The sequence below is a fragment of the Phocoena phocoena genome, chromosome X (genome assembly GCF_963924675.1).
Source record: "Phocoena phocoena chromosome X, mPhoPho1.1, whole genome shotgun sequence".
NCBI classification, from domain to species: domain Eukaryota; kingdom Metazoa; phylum Chordata; class Mammalia; order Artiodactyla; family Phocoenidae; genus Phocoena; species Phocoena phocoena.
In genome coordinates, this window is record NC_089240.1 from 42,265,136 (window position 1) to 42,288,056 (window position 22,921).

The window sequence follows — 22,921 nt, forward strand, 5'->3', positions numbered from 1 at the left end:
ACAGAGGCCAAGTATTTTGCACCAGGATCTTGGCTCTTGCTATTCCTTATGCCTGGAATGTTCGTACCCCCAGTATGGCTGGCTCCTTATTTTTAGAAAGACCTTCCCTGACCACCTTAGCTAAGGCATGATCCTTTCACCTCATCTTTTTCTTTTCCTTTCACTTTTTTATGAAGGATTTTCCATTTTCAGTTCTTTTGCAAAGTTTCTCTTTTCTCTGAGTTCTTTAATCCATGATGAACTTTAACTTCTGGAAGGTTTTTCTTATATTCAGGAAAGCCATAGGGTTTCTCGCCTATGTGGGTTCTTCGATGTAGAGTGAGTTTTGACTTCTCTCTGAAGGCTCTACTACACTTATCACATTTATAGGGTTTCTCTCGTGTGTGAGTTCTTTGATGTATAACGAGATATGATTTCAGGGAGAAAGCTTTCTCACATACATTACACTCATAGGGTTTCTCCCCTGTGTGAACTCTCAAATGAATAATGAGATATGACTACTGGAAGAAAACTTTATCACATTCATTGCATTCATGAGATTTCTCAAATTTTTCTCCTGTATGAGCTCTCCAATGTAACATAAGATAGTACTTCAGGGAGAAGACTTTCCCACATACAGTACAGTACATCCATAGTTTTTTTCTACTGTATGAATTCTTTGATGAGCACTGAGATTCAGCTTAAGGGTGAAGGCTCCTCCACAGTCTAAACACACATAAGGTTTCTCTCCTGTATGAGTTCTTTGATGTCTACGCGATTTTGATTTCTCTCTGAAGGATTTGCCACATTCATTACATTCATAGGGTTTCTCTCCTGTGTGTGTTCTCTGATATGTACCTGTTTTTTTTTTTTTTTTTTTGGTTTTTTTTTGGTTTTTTTGCAGTACGCGGGCCTCTCACTGTTGCGGCCTCTCCTGTTGCGGAGCACAGGCTCTGGACAGGCAGGCTCAGCCGCCATGGCTCACGGGCCCAGCCGCTCCGTGGCATGTGGGATCTTCCCGGACCGGGGCACGAACCCGTGTCCCCTGCATCGGCAGACAGACTCTCAACCACTGCGCCACCAGGGAAGCCCTGATATGTACCTTTTGATTGAAGGTTCTCGCACATTCATTACATTCACAGGATTTCTCTTCTGTGTGAGTTCTCTGATATATAATGAGCTTTGTCTTTTCTTGGAAGGCTTTGCCACATTCGTTGCATGTATATGGTTTATCACCTGTGTGCGTTCTCTGATGTATATGCAGTGCTGATTTCTCTCTGAAGGATTTGCCACATTCATTACATTCGAAGAGTTTCTCTCTTTTGTGCGTTGTACTTCTGATATACACTGAAGTGTGCCTTCTTGTTGAAGGCTTTTCTGTATTCTGTACATCTGTAGGGTTTTTCTCCTACATGAGTGATCTGATTAGCAATAAGGAGTGAATTCTTGCTGAAAGTTTTTCTACACTCAGGAAATTAACAGATTTTCTCTCCAGCTTGAGTTATATTATGCTGAACAAAGAATGGGTTATGCTTATGACCTTTTCCACCCACATTATGGTCATGGGATTTCATTCCATTATTTTTCTCAAGCCTGCCATGAATTAATAATTTTCCACATCCATTACATTCATAACATTCTGAGCTGCAAAGCCTCTATTATGACCGAGTAAACCCTAATTATCTTGAAAACTTTTCTGAGTCATATATATAGGGAGTGTGTAATGAAGAAACCACCCTTGTGCTCTGAGGAAGTGGGTTTACAAATCCATTATATTCGTGACCTCTATCCTTAGTCAAATTTTTCTCATTAATGGACATAGCTTGTCTCAGGTGTCTGTTTTGGTTTTTCTGGTACCTCTCCAGCTGGTCAACTTGCCAGACTTCTAGAAAGAAGAATAATAAACCATACCGTGTGAATACACCTTTTGTCAGAAGCAGACCTTTGTAGGGTTGACTTTTATTTTCTTTTTACTAGATACCAGTCAGAAAGAAATTCGAAGCACATGTCTCTCCTATATGCTGAGCTTAAGGGGAAAAAAGCTCAAATTGCTCTAATAGATATTGGAACAGGAGAGTAACAATAAATATAAGTGACTTTGATTGTTTAAGAAAAGTACCTTAAAATTGAGGAGAGAAAGTGAAAATAGGTTTAGGTAGCCACTGAGTAGGAAAAAAGGATTTTTGAAATGGTATCAGGTCTAGGATTTGGAGGGAGGGGACTCAAAATAGGATGGAAAGAGCCTTTCAGGAAGGCTGAAAATAACTGAGGTGACCAAGGGAAGAAGCAGAAGGACAAGGCCAATTATAGTCAAGTTCCTCTCCATCTCATTCCAAGATTATCATGAGACAGTAACTCACAAAACTAACAATTTGGAGTTAGAAAAAAAAAGTTCATATGCTTTAGGAAGATATTTCTGAGCTTTAAGAGATGTCTGGCACTCACTGACACACTGGAGTCTTACCCTCATCATCTCCCACCTATTCATTTCTTATTTACCTGTACAACTCGAACTTGAGATTTCTCTCTCTATGATCCAAAGTCCTCGCTTCTCCAAAGAGGTAATCATATCTACTTCAGTAACAGGATACCCTGTAATGGGAAATGATACAAGACTTGGGTACATCTGTGTGGGCTTCAGGGCCTCAAAGTAATTAGTAAGGTACATTTTAATAAGCATAAGTTTCACATGAGAGGTGAAAATACAAACACCTTGTTCAGTCTAAGAGCAATTAAGAATCTTTAGTTCCTCAGAAATAGACTCACAGACATAGAAAACAAACTTATGGTTACCAAAGGGGAAAGAGAGGGGGAGGAGGGATAAATTAGGTGTATGGGATTAATAGATACAAACTACGATACATAAAATAGATAAGCAACAAGGATTTACTGTATAACACAGGAACTATATTCAATATCTTATAATAACCTATAATAGAAAAGAATCTCAAAAAATATATGTATATATATAACTGAATCACCTTGCTATACACCTGAAACAAATACAATATTGTAAATCAACTATACTTTTATAAAAAATTTTTTTAAAGAATCTTATGGTTACTAAAGGGGAAAGGGAGTGGGGGAGGGATAAATTAGGAGTTTGGGATTAGCAGATACAAATTACTATATGTAAAACAGATAAACAACAAGGACCTACTGTATAGCACAGGGAACTATATTCAATATACTGTAATAAACCATAATGGAGGGACTTCCCTGGTGGTCCAATGTTTAAGACTCCACGCTTCCACTGCAGGGGACGCAGGTTCAATCCCTGGTCAGGGAACTAAGATCCCATATGCCGCGTGGCACAGCCAAAAAAATGGAAAAAAAAATAAACACGATGGAAAAGAAGATGAAAAAGAATATATATATATATGTATATATAACTTAATCACTTTGCTGTACACCAGAAACTAACACAACGTTGTAAATCAACTATGCATCAATAAATAAAAATAAGAATCTTTAGTTCCTGGAACTTGAGGTCAAAGTATTACTACACTTCAGAGATGGAAAGTTGTTCTATTGGGTACACTATGAATTACTCAGGGAATCTGTACTCACCCACAGAGACCAAATGGCTATAGTTCTCCAGCATCACATCTTTGTACAGGGTTCTTTGAGTAGGGTCCAGATGATTCCACTCCTCCTGGGTGAAGTCCACAGACACATCTTCGAATGACACCAATCCCTGTAATTACATACTTCTATTCAATCAGTTTGATAAAAATTAAAACAATATATTATTTAACTTATGTATTTATTTATTTATTTATGCTGCATGAGGTCTTTCTTCTTTTTTCCAGAGTTCAAATTTTTCCTATTGTCTTATAATTTTTTAACTTATTTGTTCATGGCAGGATCCTAAATAGCTTCAAGCATTGAAGTTGGGCTATATGTTTCTTTTTTTTTTACATCTTTATTGGAGTATAATTGCTTTACAATAGTGTGTTAGTTTCTGCTTTATAACAAAGTGAATCAGTTATACATATACATATGTTCCCATATCTCTTCCCTCTTGCGTCTCCCTCCCTCCCACCCCTCTAGGTGGTCACAAAGCACCCAGCTGATCTCCCTGTGCTATGCGGCTGCTTCCCACTAGCTATCTATTTTACGTTTGGTAGTGTATATATGTCCATGCCACTCTCTCACTTTGTCACAGCTTACCCTTCCCCCTCCCCATATCTTCAAGTCCATTCCCTAGTAGGTCTGTGTCTTTATTCCTGTCTTACCCCTAGGTTCTTCATGACATTGTTTTTTCTTAGATTCCATATATATGTGTTAGCATACGGTATTTGTATTTCTCTTTCTGACTTACTTCACTCTGTATGACAGACTCTAGGTCCATCCACCTCCCTACAATTAACTCAATTTCGTTTCTTTTTATGGCTGAGTAATATTCCATTGTATATATGTGCCACATCTTCTTTATCCATTCATCTGATAATGGACACTTAGGTTGCTTCCATGTCCTGGCTATTGTAAATAGAGCTGCAACGAACATTTTGGTAGATGACTCCTTCTGAATTATGGTTTTCTCAGGGTATATGCCCAGTAGTGGGATTGCTGGGTCATATGGTAGTTCTATTTGTAGTATTTTAAGGAACCTCCATACTGTTCTCCATAGTGGCTCTATCAGTTCACATTCCCACAAGCAGTGCAAGAGTGTTCCCTTTTCTCCACACCCTCTCCAGCATTTATTGTTTCTAGATTTTTTGATGATGGCCATTCTGACTGGTGTGAGATGATATCTCATTGTAGTTTTTTTTTTGCCATCATCATGCCATCTTATTTAAAGTTCATTAATTTTTTTAGATAGATGATACATGGAGAAGTTTCAAAATTTGAAAGTTAAAACATACATACAATAAAAAGCCTCTGTCTCACCCCTTCTCCTAGCCACCCAGGCTTCCTCTCACCAAGCAGGCACTATACTCTCTAGCTGCCCAGATAAGGTAGGAAATAGGACAATTTACAAAGTTCTCAAGGATCAAGGTTTATCACAAAAGAAAGGCACTTTTTTTTTTGAGGGAGGAGAATTTTAAGCTCTTAACGAAATTTGTCAAAAGGATGCCTACACAGCAAATGCTCTTGAGTAAAATCATGGAAAATAAACTCAGTAATATCTATGGACAACGTAGAGGAGTTCCTCATTTCTGAGCTCTTCATCTGTTTCAGAATTTAAAGAAATATTTTGTTGAATTCCCCAAATTCTGTCCCATTAAAAAAATCAAGAAGGACAGACTTTGACCTGGGTATTTTGAGGGAAAAATTTACCCCAAACCTCATTTATTTCTGCCCTCGAGGAACCTTAGCTCCTGAGTTATGTTTAATTTTGAAAAGGACTACACCCTGATTTGATTCTAAGATAATTCGTCCTCCAGATGAAGCGCTGTGTAACTGAATGGGGAAATCTTTTGGCTAAAATTGTTTAGTGTTATCTATTTACATATGACAGTGCAACTGACAAGAGTTTGGTTTGACATAATTACTATTTAGCTGTTCTCCTAGGCAGTAATTGGTCAACAGATTCAACTGCTTTTAGAGGCCACTCCTGGAATGTGAAAGTGGTGCCATTTGATCAGCATAAAAAGAGTCCTTCTCTTCTGTTGGCCAAATAGGTACCTTGGATTTGGAGCTAGTACCAAATAGTCCAGGTACAAGTTAAACTCAGAAGGGGTTGTGTGCCACTGAAAAGATGCTATAGTTGTCGGAAAGTGAATCCTGTCAGCTCTGATTCTCAGACTAGTAGGGAATTAAATGCGGTAAAGCGGTATTAAAAACCCTGGGTCAATGCACATTATGTATTCTGGCCATAAATCATTGCCTGTAGAATGAAGGACTGACACCAGATCAGTAATTGCCAGAAAAATTAAAATTTTCATTAAATGAAACAAAAAGCAACATTTAAACAGTTAAACCTCAAACCAGCCTGCTTTCCAGGGGGCATAAGAGGTGGAGTGACTCAGGCCTGGACCTTGTTGAGCAGAGCTGGCATTGAGGAAATGAGAGGAGGTGAAATGGGTCTATATCTCATTTTTGTTTTCAATGGTCTTTGGGTCCATCTAGTTAATGGAGGTACAGATTTCTCCAAAAATCAGACCTGTAAATTGCAGTAGGTTAAAGAGCTCCCAGGGCAGGGCTTCCTTGGGACCCTTCTCTGGCTTAAGCCTTGTCTTAGGGAGTGTACTGGAAGCAAAACAAGAGCCCTTGTCCCGAAGCTGCAGCAGCAGAGCCGGGCCTTGACAGAGATCTGTAAGTCACAGTTCCTCCCATCACAGTCCTGTGAAAACAAAGCCCCAGCCACCAAGTACAGTCTAAGGGCCAGGCCTCCCACTGAGGTCTGTGGGAGCCCCTCCCCTGCCCCTCCACCCCTGCCACGTGTGAACCCAAGGCAGCTTTCTCAGAAGTACACAAAAACCACGTGCTTCCTTGCTAGGCTGTCTCTTTTTCTTGGCTCCCTAACAGTTCCTTCCCAGATATGGGGCAGAAAAAAAGGGGCTGGATTCTCCACCAGAAAGCTCTGTTTCTGGGTTTAATTGATCTCTAGTTCATGGCGGCAATGGCTCTTTGGCCCACCCTGGCCTCTTCTCATCTTTCAACCAAATAGTTAATAACCTGTAAACATATAAATAGCTGTCCAAGGGGATCCACATATTTAAAAAGCCCTGAGGTGAATCTTTTTTTTTAAGTTTTCTATTTTTTAATTAATTAATTTTTTACATCTTTATTGGAGTATAATTGCTTTACAATGGTGTGTTAGTTTCTGCTTTATAACAAAGTGAATCAGTTATACATACACATATGTTCACATATCTCTTACCTCTTGTGTCTCCCTCCCGCCCACCCTCCCTATCCCACCCCTCCAGGTCGTCACAAAGCACCGAGCTGATCTCCTTGTGCTATGCGGCTGCTTCCCACTAGCTATCTACCTCACGTTTGTCAGTGTATATATGTCCATGTCACTCTCTCGCTTTGTCGCAGCTTACCCTTCCCCCTCCCCATATCCTCAAGTCCATTCTCTAGTAGGACTTTATTCCTGTCTTACCCCTAGGGTCTTCATGACATTGTTTTTTCATTGTTTTTTCTATGTGTTAGCATACGGTATTTGTATTTCTCTTTCTGACTTACTTCACTCTATATGACAGACTCTAGGTCTATCCACCTCATTACAAATAGCTCAGATTCGTTTCTTTTTATGGCTGAGTAATATTCCATTGCATATATGTGCCACAACTTCTTTATCCATTCATCCGATAATGGACACTTAGGTTGTTTCCATGTCCTGGCTATTGTAAATAGAGCTGCAACGAACATTTTGGTACATGACTCTTTCTGAATTATGGTTTTCTCAGGGTATATGCCCAGTAGTGGAATTGCTGGGTCATATGGTAGTTCTATTTGTAGTATTTTAAGGAACCTCCATACTGTTCTCCATAGTGGCTGTACCAGTTCACATTCCCACCAGCAGTGCAAGAGTGTTCCCTTTTCTCCACACCGCCTCCAGCATTTACTGTTTCTAGACTTTTTCATGATGGCCATTCTGACTGGTGTGAGATGATATCTCATTGTAGTTTTGATTTGCATTTCTCTAATGATTAATGATGTTGAGCATTCTTTCATGTGATTGTTGGCAGTCCGTATATCTTCTGTGGAGAAATGTCTATTTAGGTCTTCTGCCCATTTTTGGGTTGGGTTGTTTGTTTTTTGTTATTGAGCTGCATGAGCTGCTTGTAAATTTTGGAGATTAGTCCTTTGTCAGTTGCTTCATTAGCAAATATTTTCTCCCATTCTGAGGGTTGTCTTTTGGCCTTTTTTATGGTTTCCTTTGCTGTGCAAAAGCTTTGAAGTTTCATTAGGTCCCTTTTGTTTTTATTTCCATTTCTCTAGGAGGTGGGTCAAAAAGGATCTTGCTGTGATTTATGTTATAGAGTGTTCTGCGTATGTTTTCCTCTAAGAGTTTGATAGTTTCTGGCCTTACATTTAGGTCTTTAATCCATTTTGAGCTTATTTTTGTGTATGGTGTTAGGGAGTGATCTAATCTCATACTTTTACATATACCTGTCAAGTTTTCCCAACACCACGTATTGAAGAGGCTGTCCTTTCTCCACTGTACATTCCTCCCTCCTTTATCAAAGATAAGGTGACCATATGTGCCTGTGTTTATCTCTGGGCTTTCTATCCTGTTCCATTGATCTATATTTCTGTTACTGTCTTAATTACTGTAGCTTTGTAGTATAGTCTGAAGTCAGGGAACCTCATTACTCCAGCTCCATTTTTCGTTCTCAAGACTCCTTTGGCTGTTCGGGGTCTTTTATGTTTCCATACAAATTGTGAAATTTTTTGTTCTAGTTCTGTGAAAAATGCCAGTGATAGTTTGACAGGGATTGCATTGAATCTGTAGATTGCTTTGGGTAGTAGAGTCATTTTCACAATGTTGATTCTTCCCATCCAAGAACATGGTGTATCTCTCCATCTATTTGTATCATCTCTAATTTCGTTCATCAGTGTCTTATAATTTTCTGCATATAGGTCTTTTGTCTCCTTAGGTAGGTTAATTCATAGATATTTTCTTCTTTTTGTTGCAGTGATAAATGGGAGTCTTTTCTTGATTTCACTTTCAGATTTTTCATCATTAGTGTATAGGAATACCAGAGATTTCTGTGCATTAATTTTGTATCCTGCTACTTTACCAAATTCATTGATGAGCTGAAATTCATTCAAATTCATTGACTAGTCGTTTTCTGGTAGCATCTTTAGGATTCTCTATGCATAGTATCATGTCATCTGCAAACAGTGACAGCTTTACTTCTTCTTTTCCGATTTGGATTCCTTTTATTTCCTTTTCTTCTCTGATTGCCGTGGCTAAAACTTCCAAAACTATGTTGAATAAGAGTGGTGAGAGTGGGCAACCTTGGCTTGTTCCTGATCTTAGTGGAAATGCTTTCAGTTTTCCACCATTGAGGACTATGTTGGCTGTGGGTTTGTCATATATGGCCTTTATTATGCTGAGGAAAGTTCCCTCTATGCCTACTTTCTGGAGGGTTTTTATTATAAATGGGTGTTGAATTTTGTTGAAAGCTTTCTCTGCATCTGTTGAGATGATCATATGGTTTTTCTCCTTCAATTTGTTAATATGGTGTATCACATTAATTGATTTGCATATATTGAAGAACCCTTGCATTCCAGGAATAAACCCCACTTGATCATGGTGTATGATCCTCTTAATGTGCTGTTGGATTCTGTTTGCTAGTATTTTGTTGAGGATTTTTGCATCTAGGTTCATCAGTGATATTGGCCTGTAGTTTTCTTTCTTTGTGACATCCTTGTCTGGTTTTGGTATCAGGGTGATGGTGGCCTCGTAGAATGAGTTTGGGAGTGTTCCTCCCTCTGCTATATTTTGGAAGAGCTTGAGAGGGATAGGTCTTATCTCTTCTCTAAATGTTTGATAGAATTGGCCTGTGAAGCCATCTGGTCCTGGGCTTTTGTTTGTTGGAAGAATTTTAATCACAGTTTCAATTTCAGTGCTTGTGATTGGTCTGTTCATATTTTCTATTTCTTCCTGATTCAGTCTTCGCATGTTGTGCATTTCTAAGAATTTGTCCATTTCGTCCAGGTTGTCCATTTTATTGGCATAGAGTTGCTTGTAGTAATCTCTCATGATTTTTTTTATTTCTGCAGTGTCAGTTGTTACTTCTCCTTTTTCATTACTAATTCTATTGATTTGAGTCTTCTCCCTTTTCTTCTTGATGAGTCTGGCTAACGGTTTATCAATTTTGTTTATTTTCTCAAAGAACAACCTTTTAGTTTTACTGATCTTTGCTATCATTTCCTTCATTTCTTTTTCATTTATTTCCGATCTGATTTTTATGATTTCTTTCCTTCTGCTAACTTTGCAGTTTTTTGTTCTTCTTTCTCTAATTGCTTTAGGTGCAAGGTTAGGTTGTTTATTCGAGATGTTTCCTGTTTCTTAAGGTAGGATTCTATTGGTATAAACTTCCCTCTTAGAACTGCTTTTGCTGCATCCCATAGGTTTTGGGTCGTCGTGTCTCCATTGGGATTTGTTTCTAGGTATTTTTTTATTTCCTCTTTGATTTCTTCCGTGATCACTCCGTTATGAAGTAGTGTATTGTTTAGCCTCCATGTGTTTGTATTTTTTACAGATCTTTTCCTGTAATTGATATCTAGTCTCATAACGTGGTCGGAAAAGATACTTGATACAATTTCAATTTTCTTAAGTTTACTAAGGCTTGATTTGTGACCCAAGATATGATCTATCCTGGAGAATGTTCCATGAGCACTTGAGAAAAATGTGCATTCTGTTGTTTTTGGATGGAATGTCCTATAAATATCAATTAAGTCCATCTTGTTTAGTATATCATTTAAAGCTTGTGTTTCCTTATTTATTTTGATTTTGGATGATCTGTCCATTGGTGAAAGTGGGGTGTTAAAGTCCCCTACTATGAATGTGTTACTGTCGATGTCCCCTTTTATGGCTGTTAGTGTTTGCCTTATGTATTGTGGTGCTCCTATGTTGGGTGCATAAATATTTACAATTGTTATATCTTATTCTTGTATCGATCCCTTGATCATTATGCAGTGTCCTTCTTTGTCTCTTCTAAAAGTCTTTATTTTAAAGTCTATTTTGTCGGATGTGAGAATTGCTACTCCAGCTTCCTTTTCGTTTCCATTTGCATGGAATATCTTTATCCGTCCCCTCACTTTCAGTCTGTATGTGTCTCTAGGTCTGAAGTGGATCTCTTGTAGACAGCATATATATAGGTCTTGTTTTTGTATCCATTCAGCCAGTCTGTGTCTTTTGGTGGGAGCATTTAATCCATTTACATTTAAGGTAATTATCGAGATGTGTGTTCCTATTCCCATTTTCTTAATTGTTTTGGGTTTGTTATTGTACGTCTTTTCCTTCTCTTGTGTTTCTTGCCTAGAGAAGTTCCTTTAGCATTTGTTGTAAAGCTGGTTTGGTGGTGCTGAACTCTCTCAGCATTTGCTTGTCTGTAAAGGTTTTGATTTCTCCATCAAATCTGAATGAGATCCTTGCTGGTTAGAGTAATCTTGGTTGCAGGTTTTTCTCCTTCATCACTTGAAATATGTCCTGCCAGTCCCTTCTGGCTTGCAGAGTTTCTGCTGAAAGATCAGCTGTTAACCTTATGGGGATTCCCTTGTGTGTTATTTGTTGTTTTTCCCTTGCTTCTTTTAATATGTTTTCTTTGTATTTAATTTTTGACAGTTTGATTAATATGTGCCTTGGTGTGTTTCTCCTTGGATTTATCCTGTATGGGACTCTCTGTGCTTCCTGGACTTGATTAACTATTTCCTTTCCCATATTAGGGAAGTTTTCAACTATAATCTCTTCAAATATTTTCTCAGTCCCTTTCTTTTTCTCTTCTTCTTCTGGAACCCCTATAATTCGATTGTTAGTGTGTTTTATGTTGTCCCAGAGGTCTCTGCGACTGTCCTCAGTTCTTTTCATTCTTTTTTCTTTATTCTGCTCTGCAGTAATTATTTCCACTGTTTTATCTTCCAGGTCACTTCTCCGTTCTTCTGCCTCAGTTATTCTGCTATTGATCCCTTCTAGAGTACTTTTAATTTCATTTATTGTGTTGTTCATCATTGCTTGTTTCATCTTTAGTTCTTCTACATCCTTGTTAAACGTTCCTTGCACTTTCTCTATATTTCCAAGATTTTGGATCATCTTTACTATCATTATTCTGAATTCTTTTTCAGGTAGACTGCCTATTTCCTCTTCATTTGTTAGGTCTGGTGGGTTTTTATCTTGCTCCTTCATCTACTGTGTGTTTTTCTGTCTTCTCATTTTTCTTATCTTACTGTGTTCGGGGTCTCATTTTTGCAGGCTGCAGGTTCATAGTTCCCTTTGTTTTTGGTGTCTGTCCCCAGTGGCTAAAGTTGGTTCAGTGGGTTGTGTATGCTTCCTGGCGGAGGGGACTAGTGCCTATGTTCTGGTGGATGAGGCGGGATCTTGTCTTTCTGGTGGGCAGGTCCACGTCTGATGGTGTGTTTTGGGGTGTCTGTGGACTTATGATTTTAGGCAGCCTCTCTGCTAATGGGTGGGGCTGTGTTCCTGTTTTGCTAGTTGTTTGGCATAGGGTGTCCAGCACTGTAGCTTGCTGGTCATTGAGTGAAGCTGGGTGTTGGTGTTCAGCTGGAGATCTCTGGGAGATTTTCGCCGTTTGATATTACATGGATCTAGGAGGTCTCTTGTGGACTAGTGTCCTGAAGTTGGCTCTCCCACCTCAGAGGCACAGCTCTGACTCCTGGCTGCAGTACCAAGAGCCTTTCATCCACATGGCTCAGAATAAAAGGGAGAAAAAGTAGAAAGAAAGAAAGAAAGAGGATAAAATAAAATATAATAAAGTACGATAAAATAAAATTATTAAAATAATTATTAAGAAAAAAAATTTTTAAGTGTAAAACAAAACAACAACAAAAAAAAAGCGGACGGATAGAACCCTAGGACAAATGGTGAAAGCAAAGCTATACAGACAAAATCTCACACAGAAGCATACACACTCAGAAAAAGAGGAGAAGGGAAAAATAATAAATCTTGCTCTCAAAATCCACCTCCTCAATTTGGGATGATTTGTTGTCTATTCAGGTATTCCACAGATGCAGTGTACATCAAGTTGATTGTGGAGATTTAATCCGCTGCTCCTGAGGCTGCTGGGAGAGATTTCCCTTTCTCTTTGTTCGCACAGCTCCTGGGGCTCAGCTCTGGATTTGGCCCCGCCTCTGCGTGTAGGTCGCTGGAGGGCGTCTGTTCTTCGCTCAGACAGGACGGGGTTAAAGTAGCTGCTGATTCGGGGACTCTGGCTCACTCAGGCCAGCGGGAGGGAGGGGCACGGGGTTTGGGGCGCGCCCGTGGCGGCAGAGGCTGGCGTGACATTGCGCCAGCCTGAGGCATGCCGTGCATTCTCCCAGGGAAGTTGTCCCTGGATCCCGGGGCCCTGGCAGTGGCGGGCTGCACAGGCTCCCCGGAAGGGGGGTGTGGAGAGTGACCTGTGCTCGCACACAGGCTTCTTGGCGGCGGCAGCAGCAGCCTTAGCGTCTCCCGCCCGTCTCTGGGGTCCGCACTTTTAGCCGCGGCTTGTGCCCGTCTCTGGAGCTCCTTTAAGCAGCGCTCTTAATCCCCTCTTCTATGCGCACCAGGAAACAGAGGCGAGAAAAAGTCTCTTGCCTCTTCGGCAGATGCAGACTTTTCCCGGGACTCCCTCCTGGCTAGCCGTGGTGCACTAACCCCCTGCAGGCTGTGTTCACGCCGCCAACCCCAGTCCTCTCCCTGTACTCCCACCGAAGCCCGAGTCTCAGCTCCCAGCCCAGCCCTCCCCGGCGGGTGAGCAGACAAGCCTCTCAGGCTGGTGTGTGCCAGTCTGCACCGATCCTCTCTGCGGGAATCTCTCCGCTTTGCCCTCTGCACCCCTGTTTTTGTGCTCTCCTCCACGGCTCCAAAGCTCCCCCCTCCGCCACCCGCAGTCTCCACCCGCGAAGGGGCTTCTAGTGTGTGGAAACCTTTCTTCCTTCACAGCTCCCTCCCACTGGTGCAGGTCCCGTCCCTAATCCTTGGTCTCTGTTTATTCTTTTTTCTTTTGCCCTACCCAGGTACGTGGGGAGTTTCTTGCCTTTTGGGAGGTCTGAGGTCTTCTGCCAGTGTTCAGTAGGTGTTCTGTAGGAGTTGTTCCACGTGTAGATGTATTTCTGATGTATCTGTGGGGAGGAAGGTGATCTCCGCGTCTTACTCTTCTGCCATCTTCCCCTTCTCTGCACTAGCTCTTAGTTGCAGCATGCCTGATCTTCGTTGCAGCATGTGGACTTCTTAGTTGCAGCATGCTGACTTCTTAGTTGCAGCATGAGGACTTCTTAATTGTGGCATGAGAGCTCTTAATTAAGGCGTATAGGATCTAGTTCCCCGACCAGGGATTGAACCCGGGCCCTCTGCTTTGGGAGCGTGGAGTTTTACCCACTGGATCACCAAGGAAGTCCCAAAATTAAAGTAATATTTTTTAAGAAGGGAATATTCTTAAGAGAAAAGCTACTGTTTAATCATTTCAAAGATGCCTTCTCTGAGATATTTGCAATACCTGTATCTAACAAAGGACTTTTATACTATAGAAACTATAAAGAACTCCTACAAATCAGTAAGATAAATATTTTCTTAATAAATTTATTTATTTTCTTTATTTAGTTTTGGCTGCATTGGGTCTTCGTTGCTCCACGCGGGCTTTCTCTAGTTGCAGCGAGTGGGGGCTACTCTTCTTTGCGGTGCACGGGCTTCTCGTTGCGGTGGCTTCTCTTGTTGCGGAGCATGGGCTCTTGGCGTGTGGGCTTCAGTAGTTGTGGCACGTGGGCTCAGTAGTTGTGGCTCGAGGGCTCTAGAGGGAAGGCTCAGTAGCTGTGGCGCACGGGCTTAGTTTCTCCACAGCATGTGGAATTTTCCTGGACCAGGGCTCAAACACGTGTCACCTGCATTAGCAGGCAGATTCTTAACCACTGTGCCACCAGGGAAGCCCCCAGTAAGATAAATATAAACAATCCAATAGAAAATGATTTGAACAGACACTTCACAAAAGATGATATATAAATGGCCAATTAACATATTTAAAGGTGCTCAAAATCATTAGTTATCAGGGAAATTACAAATTTAAACCACAATGAGATACCACTATATACCAACAGAATGGCTAAAATTAAGACCAAAAACCCAAATGTTGGTGAGGATGTGAAACAACTGGAACTCTCGTATAAGGTGAGAGTAGAATGGTACAGCCTCTTTGGAAAACATTGTAACTCAATCTACTATTGCTGAGCATACCCCTAACCTAGGACCCAGCAATCCCACTCCTAGGTAAATATCCAACAGAAATGAGCACATATGTTCACCAAGATATAAACAAGAATATTCACAGAAGTATTATTTGTAATAGCCAAAATGGAAACATCCAGCAGCAGTAGAATGGATAAACAATTGTAATATATTTATGTAATAGTATCACAGTAATGGAAAGAAAACAAACTACTGATAAAATAACAAGAATGAGTCTCAAAAACATCATGATAAGTGAAAAAAAGCCAAACCCAAAGAATAATAACGTATGATTCCATTTATATGACATTCAAGAACAAGCAAAACTGATCTATGATGGTGAAAATCAGATAGTGGTTACCCATGTGTCAGGGGATAGCAATTGAAAGGGGCATGAAGGAGGCTTCTGGGTGGCTTGTCATTTACTGTTTCTTGAGTCAGGCACTGGTTACACAGGTGTTTCCAATTTGTAGAAATTCATGAAACTATATACATTATATACTTTTCTCTGTATGCTATGCTTCAATAAAATGTCTATCCCAAAAGACTTTTACCTAAGTTATATTTCCATAAAACGTTTTTAAAATAGTAAGACAAAGATTTAAAAACCCACAGGAGGGCTTCCTTGGTGGCACAGTGGTTGAGAGTCCACCTGCTGATGCAGGGGACACGGGTTCGTGCCCCGGTCCGGGAAGATCCCACATGCCGCAGAGCGGCTGGGCCCGTGAGCCATGGCCGCTGAGCCTGCGCATCCGGAGCCTGTGCTCCACAATGGGAGAGACCACAACAGTGAGAGGCCCGCGTACCGCAAAAAAAAAACCCACAGGAGAAAGGACAATGTATATAAAAGAACAACTCACAAAATAAATATAAAAAGGAAAAAATATGAAAAGATACTCAACATTAACTGATAATTAAATAAACACAAACAAAAGAAATGAGATATTTTCAACTGTCCAACGGCAAGAATTAAAAACATGATAAAAGGATTAGGAAGGGTATTTTTATTCATTATTAGTGAAAGTATAAACTTGCACTAACTTTTCAAAAGGCAATTTGGCAATGTATATGAAAACTCAAAATGTACCCAGCTTTTGAACGAGAAATTTTAGAAATGCTCACCACAGTATACAAAGATAGATGACAAGAAAGGTCACTGCCATGGTGTGACAGAAATTACACAGAAGTCCTTGAAAATGGGGCTGATTAATAAGTCATGTCATACGCATACAAGAGGAAAATATGCAGCTGTTAAAAATCTCTTTTCAGCTCCTGAGTCTTCCAAATTTTTGTTTAAACACAAATTACTTTGATAGTAAGAGTTTTAAAAATTGCAACAGTGATACCTGGCACACAGGGTGTTGCAAGGTTTAAATATAATATCTTAAGTGTAAGAATTTGTCACAATGTCTAGCATGAGGTATCAATAAGTATTGTTTTCCTTCCCTGCCAGGTAAAGATGCAAGGTAAATAGTTTCGTATTTAAGAACTCAGGCTCTGCTCTCAGAGAGAACTGAATTCAGATATTGGCATTCCCATTTATTAGATATCATGATTAATTAATTTATCTAACCTTCGATAACTTCACCTATAAATAAAAGTAATCGTAATACCTAACAAATTGGATTATTTGGGGAATTAAATGAGCTTAATCATAAAATTTACTCTTCTTACTGCCTGGCACATAACAAGCTTTCTGTAAATATTAACTGCTAATATTTGTATGTCAAAGTAAAAGGGTAGCTACAGGCATGGTTTGACTTTTATTTTTTTATTGGAGTAAGTAGACTTTTGGATCCATGTAGTGAATTCAAACATGAGCAAACAAAATAGATGTCCCTTAGAGAACAGATTTGCGCTTGCTAAGCAGGGATGGGGGATGAGGAAGGGATGGATTGGGAGTTTGGAGTTAACAGATGCAAACTATTACACATAGAATGGATAAACAACAAAGTCCTACTGTATAGCACAAGGAACTACAATATATTCAATATCCTTTGATAAACCAGAATGGAAAAGATATGAAAAAGAATGTATATATATGTATAACTGAATCACTGTGTTGTACAGCAGAAATTAGCACAACATTGTAAATCAACTATACTTCAATAAAAATATAATCACTATGTCCTAAAAGTGAAATATCTTCTATCAACAAGTATTCATTGAGTAGGGACTATCCCAGCTATGCCAGTGACCAGCTGTGCAACCCCACTGCCACTTGCTTATCCACTCTGGGACTCAGTTTCCTCATCTGTAAGATGTGAATAATAATAGTATTCACTTCTTAGGGTGGTTGTGAGGATTAAGGGGGTCATGCATATAAAGTGCTTAGTACAGTGCCTGGTGCAATGTAGACTCTTTATATGTTAGCCCCTGTTACTGCCACTAATATTATCATTCTCATCATGATCTGTATTATCATTATCATTACTATTACTACCATTATCAATTATTACATAAAGTAAAAACAGGGAGTTGCAAGACAGTTTGTATATCATGAGCAAAATTTAGCAAAAGGAGGACGTATGTTAACTATATATGTATGTAAACATAAAGAACAAGGGAGAGAGAGAGAGGTATATAGATGGAAATTAATCAAATATTCCATTGAATTGGTTATTTGGGATGAGTGAGATCATGAGATATTTTCTCCTTTCAGGTTGTACATTCCTAAAAGAATTTGAAGTTATGGTGCCACTTCTATATCATGAGATATATATGAGAGGGGAAAAAGTGACAAAACAATAAAGATTTTTTTGAAAGGGCAGAAGGGAAAGAACTGAATATAGTCAGGGGCATCATGAATTCCAAGCTTGAAAAGGAGAAGGGCAGACCTATGGGCTGCTCAGGCTGTGCTGAAGTCCCAGATGAGAAAAAAATGTATTGGAAAATAATTTGAAAGGCATGGGGCTTACTGATTCTTCCTGATCATCACAGTTTTCTCCCTGAATTGAGCCAGAACGTAAGAGAGCCCCTTGTGCTGTCATGGCTTTTGTTTCCTGAAGAGTTGCATCCCTTTAGTTCTGCCTCAGCAGGACACCTTTGGCTGACATGAAGACACATGTTATGCCACACACAGAGCAATCCTATCCCTGTATTTATCACAGGCTCGCTGATGAGGACATGGCTAACCCATCAGAGAAATGTCTTGAAACATCAACGTCAAGAAATCTTTGCTGCTGAGAAGTGTCTCACTTTCTCTATATGGGTGAGATAAATAAAGCAAATGATTGTGTTTCCTTCCCTTTATGTCATGGCTTCCAGAAAGCTCAGAAAAATAACTATAGCTCAACATAATTATGAAGGATCCTATGATCTACATATACACATTTCAATTTTGCTTTAGTTTTTCTCTACTTCCCTAGTCCTAACTTTTTATGTGTTTATACAGATACATTTTATGGTATAAATAATAATATACTAAAGATATAAGGCTCATTATGTGTGTGCCAGGCATTTTTCTAAACACTTAATACTAATTCAATTGATCTTCACAACAATGATAAAGGTGTAGGTATTATTATTACCGTCATCATCATCATCATCCCCATTTTACAGATGGGGAAACTAAGGCACAGAGAGGTTAGAGACTTGCCTAAGCCCACAAGGCTATTAAGGACATTTTGGCTCCAGAGTCTGTGCTCTTAACTACTACTGCTTCCTTGCTTCTAAGTGTCCTAACCTAGGTCACAGGAAGAGGAACAAATAACAACTTACATGGAACTTAGTTATATCTGACTTGTGGAGCGAGGGCAGTGGCCTAAAAAGGCAGATCTATTGAGAGGCGGGGAGAAGAAAAGAGAAGAGTCGGGGATGGCATGGAAAACCCATATCGAAAGTTCACCAAATCATCAGGCTAGAAATCCATAAATGCCAGCTGGTAAAGTGGCCGTGCTGTAGCCAAGAAAAATGGGAAAGAACATTTGTTTTTCCCCACAGATCCCCATCATTCAACAGCACCACCCTGTCACAGACCTCATAAACCTCCCAACACTCACTCTCACCCAATACTGATTCCAGAGACCCACCCCCCATCACACACCCTTCAGAACCCACCCATCACTCCAAATATTCCCATCATTCACCCTACAGATTCCCCCATCACAGACCCCACAAATGCACCATCGCACACACACCCATCAATTACCTTACAGACCCTATCATTCATCCCACAGCCCCCCATCACAGACACCACAACCCCAGTCACTGACTCCATAGACCCCATCACTCAGTTTACGGACCTCTCGTCACGTACCCCTGGAGACTTTTATTAGTCATCTCAGAGCACCCCTCCAAATAATCACCCAGTAAATTCACATCTTTACAAAGCCCACACTCACCCATTTCACTCTGCCCGCAGACCACCAGCCCTGTCTCACTTCCATTCTGAGTGAACCCTCTATCGTCCTTCATCCCCTGCTCTGATGTTAAGAACCGAATTCTTATTCTGGCGAGGTCCGCCTGGTGTTTCCAAAATCAGTCACAACTTCCTCCAACAACTACTTTCTTGGCCCTTGACCCCCACCATCGGTACAGTCTGTCACTCTTCCTGCTCATGCGCAGTTGCTCTTCCTAATGCCACTGATGATAGTAGCCCGTAGCATTGTTGCTAGTAGTGTTCTGTAATGGCCTTGACTGTATGTGGCTGGCCAGAAAAATGGTCGCACCAATAAACCTTCAAGGGAGCAGACATCTTTACAAAGGTTATCACTCTGTACAGCAGAGAAATGTGCCTCTTAAAGTTTAGAAGAGATGGGATTTGGGGAAGAATTTGAAAACTTGCAATAAGCGTGGAGCCCTAAAGGCTAGTGATGGGCGAGTTATACTCAAGTTTTTGGGGGTTGATGAGAACTCGTATGTACAAATGTACAGCTGAGGACCACAGACCCCCATCGGGAGATACCACTGCAGAAATGTGGGAGGGAGGCCAGGAATAATAGATCTCCCTGGGAACTATTACTGGGAAGAAGAGAGGCAGAGCCGGGAATGATACATTCCTCTAGAGATCGGTACCACTGGGGTGATGGGGAGAAAGTATGGGGTGGTAGTCCTCTCCAGAAGATAACATTAGGGAGATAGAGGAAAGCATAGTCACTATTGGGCTAGGAGAGGTGAAGGCCCGGGTTGGTACACTCCTCTGTGAGAGATACCACTGGGGCAGATGGTGGGTGGGGGGACAAGGTACAATTCTGTACTCAGGGAAAGAGACGTGTGAAGGAAGTGGTACTGGTAAACATAAGTGCAGAGAGAGTTGGAGACAGAAGCCCAGGGGGAATTGGGGCAAGGTGGGGTCCTAATCGGAGACTAGGTGAGAATCCAGACCTGATGGTGACCCACCAGACCCACTTTACATCCTCCTCCTGGGAATCTACCCCAGAAAGATGAGGGGTGACCAAGATACCAGGGTCAGAGCTCTGGTATCAGGCGAGGGGCTCTGGGCCTCTGTGAGGCCTAAAGGAACAAACAGGGGACAAGCCAGTGCTCAGGTTCTGAACCTTAAACACTCTACCATATTAATCATACTCTACCACTTAGGCATGTGAAAGGCAAAATGCATGTGATACTAAAGGAGATTATTGCAATAGGGATAAAGGCAAGGAAGGGGACCCGGGGTTTTATAGAGGCAGGTAAAAAAGGAGTCATAGTTGAGTCATGAGGAAGGATGAGGACAGGTCTTATCTTGGAATATGCAGAAGCATTGGGGACTGCTATGAACTGAATTGTGTCCCTCCTAAAATTCATATGTTAAAGCCCTAACCCCCAATGTGATATTATTTGGAAATGGGCCTTTGGGAGGTAATTAGGGTTCGATGGCATCATGAACCATCATGATGGCTCACCAGGGTGGGGCTCAGGTCGAATGGGATTTGCGCTCTTATAAGCAAACTACATAAAGAAGAGGCTGTGTGAGGACATAGTGAGAAGGTGGCTCTCTGTAAGCCAGGAAGAGAGCTCTCCCCAGGAAGCAAATCAGCCACCCCTTGATCTTGGACTTCCCAGCCTCCAGAACTGTGAGAAATAAATTTCTGTTGTTTAAGCCACCCAGTCTATGGTATTTTGTTATGGCAGCCTGAATCGACTAATACAGGGAACTTTGTAGTTCCCTTTCCTGGAACACAGAAGGGTAGGGGGATTTCTTCACCATCACTGCTTTCCAGAAGCACAGGCCTCCCTCAGATATAAAGTGCAACACTGTCAGTCACCTCCATTCCAGCTCACTCTGCCCCTCATGGCTTCCATTCCTCCTTCCTCTACCAATCATTCAAATCTACTCCCTCCCACTGTGCCCCAGATTTCCTCCATTCAATCACACTGTTTATTCACTTCCATTCACTCTGCTTCATGGCCACCATTCACACACACTGTACCTCATATTAATACCTTTTTCTCAAACAAAAGTTCTCACATATTTATGACTGAACCAAAGAGAACATAGAAACAAAGAGAAAAATCACTTTTCTAATAAAACATGCCCAAATGTCCAGAGAGCAGTGATGTTTTCAGCTTGATATAAGATGCTAGTGACCTTGATATAGCATAAATATGTGTGCCATCTCATGTGTGCCAAGAACCCAGCTTGGTTCTTCTCCACTGTCTCCTCTTGAAGTTGTAGCTGATTTTATTACCAGTTTAATCATCTGAATCCATTGAGGAATGGGACTATTCTGCTTCTGTTTCTTGGCCAGGAATCACTTGATCCTGAAAGTCTGTGAGAAGAAAGACATGGTGAGGAACAGAATCAATCACACACACACCACAATGGTTGAGAAAGGGAGAGAGAGTTAACACCTTTTTTATTGTGGTAAAATACACATAACATGAAATTTACTATTTTAATCATTTTAAAGTATACAATTCAGTGTCATTTAGTACATTCACAATGCTGTGCAACCATTACCACTATCTACTTCCAGACCATCTTCATCGCCCCAAAAGAAAACCCCGTATCCATTAAGTACTCATTTCCCATTCCCCTCTGCCCCCAGCGCATGGATACCACTAAGCTACTTTCTGTCTCTATGGATTTGCCTATTCTGGATATTTCATATAAATAGAATCATACACTATGTGGCCTTTTGTTTCTGGCTTACTTCACTTAGCATAATGTCTTCAAGATTCATCCATGTGATGGCATGGTATCAGTATTCGTTCCTTTTCACGGATAAATTGTAGAGCTATACCACATTTGGTTTATCTACTCGTCAGTTGATAGATATTTGGGTTGTTTCCACCTTTTAGCTGTTGTGAATAGTGCTGCTATGAACATATGTATACAAATTTTTGTTTGAACTCCTGTTTTCAGTTTTATTGGGCATATACCTAGGGGTTGAATCGCTGGATCATATGGTATTTCTATGTTTAACTTTTTGAGGAACAACCAAACTCTTTTCTGCTGTGGCTGCACTATTTTACATTCCACATCAGCAATTTCTCCACATCCTCCTATTTCTCCACATGATCCTATTATAAATAGAATTTATGTTTCTTAATTTTCTTTTCAGATTGTTCATTGCCACTGTATAGAAATAAAAGTGATTCTTATATGTTGATTTTGTGTTTTGCCACTTTGCTGAATTTAGTTATGAGCCCTAATAGTTTTTTGTGAATTCTTTAGGAATACACACACACACACACACACACACACACACACACACACACACACATATAAAATCATATCATCTGGGAATAGAAATAGGTCTACTTCCTTTCCAATTTGAGTGCCTTTTATTTCTTTTTCTTGACTGAAAATGCTCTGGCTAGACCTTCAAATACAATGTTTAGTAAAAGTGGCAAAAGTGGACCTCCTTGTCTTGTTCCTGATCTTAGGGAAATGCTTTCAGTCTCACTATTGAGTACGACAGTAGCTGTGGGTATTCTATAAATGCCCTTTATCAGGTTGAGGGAGTTCCCTTCTATTCCTAGTTTGTTGAGTGTTTTTATCATTAAAGGATATTGGATTTTGTCAAATGTTTTTTCTGCATCAGTGAGATGGTATCATGTGATCCAAGATATTTTCTAATTTCTACTGTGATTTGTTCTTGATCCATGGGTTATTTACATGGGTTTTTTTTTCAAACTGGATGTGTTTTATTGTAC

At 40.4% G+C, this 22,921-nt stretch overlaps 1 protein-coding gene across 1 annotated transcript in view; it reads right to left on the reverse strand.

Moving 5' to 3' along the window:
* ZNF182 (zinc finger protein 182) overlaps positions 1–19,237 on the reverse strand; it is a 60,599-nt gene extending 41,362 nt beyond the window's left edge. Inside the window, 6 exon segments of the mRNA XM_065900162.1 lie at positions 249–542; positions 623–837; positions 1,105–1,371; positions 2,479–2,571; positions 3,550–3,657; positions 19,165–19,237. Coding sequence (XP_065756234.1) covers positions 249–542; positions 623–837; positions 1,105–1,371; positions 2,479–2,571; positions 3,550–3,657; positions 19,165–19,237 — 1,050 coding nt within the window.
* Positions 19,238–22,921: the final 3,684 nt, after the last annotated feature.